This window comes from Telmatherina bonti (assembly GCF_933228915.1).
Source record: "Telmatherina bonti genome assembly, chromosome: 3".
Taxonomy (NCBI): domain Eukaryota; kingdom Metazoa; phylum Chordata; class Actinopteri; order Atheriniformes; family Telmatherinidae; genus Telmatherina; species Telmatherina bonti.
The window spans coordinates 6,206,108-6,212,893 of record NC_136621.1 but is presented as its reverse complement, the minus strand read 5'-3'; the positions used below and the strand labels follow the sequence as shown (position 1 = coordinate 6,212,893).

General features: G+C 44.8%; 1 protein-coding gene across 1 annotated transcript in view; it reads left to right on the top strand.

Annotated features, from left to right (window-relative positions):
- LOC306774459 (mitoferrin-2-like) overlaps positions 1-3,929 on the top strand; it is a 6,545-nt gene extending 2,616 nt beyond the window's left edge. The window contains exons 2-4 of the mRNA XM_079264498.1: positions 228-456; positions 605-661; positions 1,630-3,929. Coding sequence (XP_079120624.1) covers positions 228-456; positions 605-661; positions 1,630-2,207 — 864 coding nt within the window. The 3' untranslated portion in view covers positions 2,208-3,929. The remainder of the gene's footprint in view (positions 1-227; positions 457-604; positions 662-1,629) is intronic.
- Positions 3,930-6,786: the final 2,857 nt, after the last annotated feature.

Here is a 6,786-nt window from a genome sequence, read left to right as displayed (position 1 = left end):
GGAACACCTTCAGTCATGCACCTGTTAAAACTCTCCTCGTCTTTTTGTCCGGAAGTTTCTGTGTTCACTTTAAAGTCTGGCTCATTGTGGAGTAAAACAAAGAGTTTTTACACCACCATCATGAAGCTTAAACACCGGCAGTCCTGTGGATGCTCGGTGATCAGCTGATCGGGGCAGATGGGGGAGTTTTGGAGATTAATTTGAAATATTTGTTTGTTCTGCCTCAGACTCGCATGCAGAGCCTCCACCCCGAACCCGGAGCTCGCTACAGGAACGTGATGGACGCCCTGCGACGGATCGTCCAGACGGAGGGTTTGTGGCGGCCCATCAGGGGCGTGAATGCGCTGGCGGTGGGCGCAGGACCTGCACACGCTCTTTACTTCGCCAGCTATGAGAAAATCAAGTTCTCGCTCAGCGACGCGATTCGTCCTGGAACCAACAGCCACTTTGCAAACGGTGAGATGATCCGCGACACTCAGACTTAAAGTGACGGCATGTTTACACGGAAATGAGACGATGGAAACGTTCCAAGTGGATCGTAGTGAAAAACTGTTGAAGTCGGTTTCCTGGTGGAGTTTAACTTCCTCCTCTGTGTTCTGCGCAGGAGCTGCCGGCTGCATGGCGACGGTGCTGCACGACGCCATCATGAACCCAGCTGAAGGTGAAAATGCCACTCATTCTATTCTATTCTATTCTATTCTACAGTCGTTTAGCAGACGCTTTTATCCAAAGCGACTTACATATGAGTGAGAACAACACAAGCATGAAATCAGACAGTAGAGGACATGGTAAGAAGGTGCTGGTGGACTGTCCAGTTGGACGCAGGTCTGCAGTGCTACAGGCTTTTTCTTTGTTTTGTTTTGTTTTTTGTTTTTGTTGTTTACTTCCTTCCCACCCCATAATATCACCTATGTTATAATACAAAGAATTAATACCATAAAGTTTGTTGCAAAGAACTGGGCTAAGTTCTCCAACTCTTCCAACAAATACAGCTAAATTAAGTGTAGAAGTTCTCCTTGAAGAGCTGAGTCTTCAGTCGACAGGGACTCTGCAGAGCGGACAGAGTTTGGGAGATCATTCCACCATCGTGGCACAACAGAGGAAAAGAGTCTGGCTGGTGATTTAGTCCCACGTAGTGGTGGTAACACGAGGCGTCTTTCACTGGTGGAACGTAGCTGTCGTCACCGTGCGCAGCACACCGTGCACGGAGAACGCTTCACGTTGAAGTAGCGACAGTCTCTGTCCGGTTCCAGAAGATCTGATGCATGTTTTCATCAGGCCACTTGGTGGCGCTGCAGACTGTTAATGAAACTGTTTATTTCAGTCACCAATATTTTCTACAATTATTATGATTTTAAAGAAATTTGAAACTGAGAATTTATTATTTATGTTTATTTTTAGTCATAAATGTCATCATATTAATGAACTTTAAGCGATTCTCCACAGTTAATCCTTAATTTAAAAGCATAAAACAGTCATTTAGAAATTAATCTATTTATGTTGTAAACAATTATAAATAATTTTCATTTCATATTTAGGTGTTTTTAAGATTTAATGCTGCATCTGCCAGATTTTCGTCTCGTAAGATTTCATTTATTAACCTACTTTTCTTTTGAACCCCCTGTGTAGTTGTGAAGCAGCGAATGCAGATGTTTAACTCGCCGTACCGGGGTGTTTTGGACTGCGTGGGGTCTGTCCTGAGGCATGAAGGCGCGCCTGCTTTCTACCGCAGCTACACCACCCAGCTGACCATGAACGTGCCCTTCCAGGCGCTTCACTTCATGACCTACGAGTACCTGCAGGAACTCCTCAACCCCCACAGACAGTACAACCCTTCCTCCCACGTCGTGTCCGGCGCTCTCGCCGGAGCCTTGGCAGCCGCTGCCACCACACCGCTCGACGTCTGTAAGACCCTGCTGAACACGCAGGAAGCGCAGGCCATTCACGTGATCCAGGCGGACGCGGTGGGAGCCGCCGCCGCCGCCGCGGGACCTGGCAGCCGCCACATCTCTGGGCTGGGCGAGGCCTTCCGGACTGTCTACAGGATGGGAGGCGTGCCGGCTTTCTTTAAGGGCGTCCAGGCCAGGATCATCTACCAGATGCCTTCCACCGCCATCAGCTGGTCTGTGTACGAGTTTTTCAAGTACGTCATCACCGAGCGGCAGCATAAGAGACAGCTGCGGGGAGACCGGGACGGCGACCAGTAAACATCAGCTTAGAGGGAAGCGTTGTGGTCACGCCGACGTCTTTACTGAGGTTTAGAGAGCGTGTAAGTGATGAAACAAACAGTCAGCCTCTTTTATTCACTGATATCGGTTCTGATCCAGTTCTGATCCAGTTTACATGGTAGAGTCAGACGGTTTAACATCAGATCTCAGGATACCACATCATTTATTACAACGAGGCCTGGAAATATGAAGCAGAAGGAATTCCTGGTCAAAACATTCATCAGTGTTCTTCGTTACTGGCTCCCATTACTGGCTGTAAAATAGGAAAGGTAGAGTTTACCCTGGAAATACTGTTAAAGACAATCCGGATTAAAGATGGTGTCTTTAATCTGGATTGTCAGCTTGTTAGAAAGGTTCGTGTCTTCCCACCAGATGCACTTCAGAAGAACGTTTCAGGTTCAGCAGCAGACTCGGAGGGTGAAGTCCTGACCCTGAGCGGTCTACACTCGCCTCCTGTTAGCAGTGTAGCAACGCTGCTTTTTCTTTCTGTCCGACACTCTCAGACATGATCAAACGTAGGGGAAAACCCCGGAAAGCTCCGTCACTCTCTGTTTTCAGTCCATAAGATGTGATTAAGTTGATGAGACGCCACTCACCTTCTGACCACAAGTGGGTGCTGCGATGTTTCACAGTGAAGCTGAACACTGGGGAAAAAACAGCCGGTTGAGGGTGAACTGGGTTGTTCCTTTTCAAAGCATTCAGCTTAATGACGGCGACGGATTTCAGTGCTTTCTGGGGCCACACGTCCAAATTATGGAGAACTTTGAAGGGAACAATCCCGCTTTTTCTGCCGAACTCATGAGTTTGGAAGCTGCTTAGAGCGTCAAACAAAAACACTTTTTCCTGAAATGAATGTAGGAAATATTCCCTGGATGACATGCAAGTCATCGCTTCTCAGTGTCTCTGGGATGGAGAAGGTGGAGCTGAGCTTCAGTGTTTCCATGAAAGAAGAAAAACAATGCAGAGATGTAAAGTTAATTCTAATCCCATAGAAAAGTGAAGCAGTAAGTCGGTCTTCACGCTGCTCCATCTGTATCTTCTCTGGTTCTGGATCCTGTGGATCCGCCCCGTGATGCGCATCGCTTCCCAAACGTCAACTTTTACTTTGTCTGAGTGACTTTATTTTAAAAACTGCGCAGTATCGTAGCACTTAGAGCAGCTTCTCTGTCTGACTAAATGAACTGAGTGCAGAGGAGGTCGTAGCTCTGACTCACGCCTTCAGTTAGCCGCCGTCCCGCCAACGCACAATGGCAGACGCGTCCTCAGATGTACGTACTTTTAAAAGCCATAAGATGGAAAGAAGTTGTACAGAAAGCATCTAAAGGTGGGAAAACGTTGACGAACTGAATCTCTACGCAGCCAAGTTTTGGGTTAAACCTCCACTTTTATCAAACTGTGCTGTAAATATGCAGATCTTTGCACGTTGCGGGAAGTTCGGGGGAAAACCTGGATTCTTCAAGTTAAACAAGACCTTCCATGTGGAGAGTAACGCACTCTTCCATGAAAGCCCATTTTCAAAACGGGGAAACCAAAGACTGAGCAATAGAGAGTAAACGGGGAGGAGGTGTTCGTCAGATGACAACACTAATGTGAAATGCTTAAAGAGATTTTAAAAATGACGCCTGTATTTTGTGAATTGTAAATAAACTCGCTAAGGCAGCTCCTCGCAGAAGCAGGGTCTTCTCTTGGTGCTCGCTCTCCAAGCGCTGAGAGTACAAACGTGTCTGCTGTCATCTTTGCTCGCCATCCTTTCTTTCTGAAAACAGACAGACAAGTTTCACAAGAGCTGCTGAGGCAGGGAAACATTACAACTTTAATGTGGATTTTCTGCAGTACGCCATTAGTACCTTAATTTTCAATCCGTTTTTTAATATTTACACTCAGGGAAATGGGACATGAGAGAGAAAGAAAAGCTGCCAAAGTTTTTTCTTCCCCGAGTTTATCCCACATGTGAAGGAATAAAGGGGAAAAAGATTAAATGTGAAAACAAGCAGAACATTAGATGTAATGGCAGCACATCCATATGATGGGAGGTTAAACTGGGATTGCTGGGAATAATGTAATACTTCTGAGAAACGTGGCAAAGATTTAGTCTTTTTATTTAAAGCAGATTTGTGTGAAATGTTCTGATGAAGGTAAATAAAAGCATCAGAATGAGGAAGAATTTCCTATGCCCGCAAGGCGCTGAACATTTCATGGTTGCTCACATCAGAGTTTTTCAGAAATGTGATCTGATTTTCATATAGAAAGAGAAAATATCAAGTCAGGAGCAGTTGTGTGAACTGCAGAGGTCAGAGCAGAGTGGGCAGACTGGTTAGAAATAGGAAGACAACTGGAACTCCAGTCAGCACTGGTTCCATCCTGCAGAACATCATCTGAACACGTCCAGCCTGGAAGCAGATGGTCTCCAGCAGCAGAAGACCACAGCTGGTTCCCTCCTGTCAGTAAGAACAGGAAACTGAGGCTACAATTCACACAGACTCACCAGAACTGGACAATAGAAGATGGAGAAACGTTGCTGGTCTGATGAGTCTCCAGTTCAGCTCCACATTCACATGGTAGGATCAGAATCTGCTGGAAACATCATGACAACATGGATCCATCCTGCCGTCAGGATCAACGCTTCAGGCTGCTGCTGGAACGGTGGGGGGAGGTTTTCTGGTCCCACTTTGGTCCCCTTAGTACCACCATGACCTGGTTTAACCTCCAAAGGCTGCCTGAGTACCAGTTATATAACCTGCAGTACGTTTACCGTGACAACTTTGTATGTTAACATGGTGTGTGAGTGTGTGTGTGTGAGAATAAAGATTAAGAAAGTATTGCTGCTGACCGCTTCCATCCCTTTATGTTCGCTGTGAGAAACGCAGGTGGCTTCAAAAAGAAAAGGGTTTATTTGCCCAAATAACAAATGAATTATGTCTTTAAAGGAGGTCAGCTAAGCAAAAACCTAAATCAAAGTCCAAAATAACTAAACAGATGAGGTATCAGGATCAACTTAACAAAAACCAACTGACCTAACAAAGAGGAACTTAAATCCTGGCTGATCAGACCAGTTTACAAAACATGGGGTAACATATTAAACATACTAACCAACCAGACAAACAACCTGACAGTTTTATTATTCATAACAAAACTACTAACAAAAGTAAACCCAAACTACTCAAAAGTGGAAAAAACATTTAAAGAAACTAAATTAAACTTGTGATCTCCCCCTGTGAAGATGAGGTCTTCCCAAAGGTCCGTGGCCCGTCCCCCAGCTTCCCTCCTGTGCACACTCCTGCCCCCCAGTGCCCAAGCGGCTCCCTTCAGCACCGGTAAAAAGAAGGTTAAACCAGACAGTTGAAAACACAGTGGCTCCTTAATGTGCACGCTAACAAAAGGAACTAAAGCATTTCAACTCAGTTTAAATATGAAGAAAACTAAATAACTGAAAATGTGTTGGTGCTTTTAGCGCCTTTACATGTGTTTCCATTGGTCTAGCCATCACAGTGTAGCATCTTATGATGGAGCAGGATGACATGTAGCAACAAACAATTACATAATTTTAGTCATTTTAAATGTAAAAAGCCAATAAGTCATCATGCTGTTGTTTGATAACTGGCCAAACATAAAAATAATCCACATAGTGAAAATTAAACACTAGTTTTTGTTGCAGTTTGCTCATAAAAATAAAGCATATTTACACAATTAGCAAGTTATTCCAATATTATTATATTTAAAATGTCTAAATTATACATCATACATTTATTTGTTAATAAAAAATGATTATTTCTAGTATTTTTCATGCAGACTGCGGGGCTCCACAAGCCAGAATCACCCACACACACACTTCCCTCGGAATTAAATCCTGTTTCTTTCCATTTTGTTGTTGTTCCCTTCAGCTTACCAGCAGAAATGTGTCCTCGTGTCTCTCATCTCACTTTACCCCTCGCCATCACTCTCCTCTCTGTTGTTGTCTGCTCTGAAATGTAAGGGGATCCTGTTATTCAGACAGGAAGGTTTTGACAAATGGGGTCATGCTCCTGTCTTGAGGGTACACGGCCGCAGGGCTGGTCTGAGCCAAGGTCAACATCAGGCGTGTGTGTAGCTCAGTACAAAGACAAATAAGGTAACTGAGACCCAACTAACTCTGAACATCTCTTTAGTCATCAGCCGTATGCATGTGTGTCTGTTATGCTCAGAAAGAAGACAAAAGAAGCAGAGCTTGGGGCCGACATGGACCTCGCCTCCATGTCGGATGCAGTCTGTCCACGTGTGTGAGCATCAGATGTGTCTGCTGTCATGTTCTACTTTACAATGCGCCGCATGGTGGCAGCAGGTCCGAGCTCTGGAAAAATGCATTTCTTTTGGAAACAGTACAGAAAGAATAGAATAGAAATAGGAAACATCCCAGGCAAAACTGAACAGACACAAAGTTAAAGTGTCATTTAAACACTTCACTATCTAACTATCAGCTGAGTTTACAACATGTTGCAGAACTGATAACTCTTTACATTTCCATCCAGTCTTCATGAAACTGGCGACCCGTCCAGGGTCTGCGCTGCCTCTTACCAGGTGA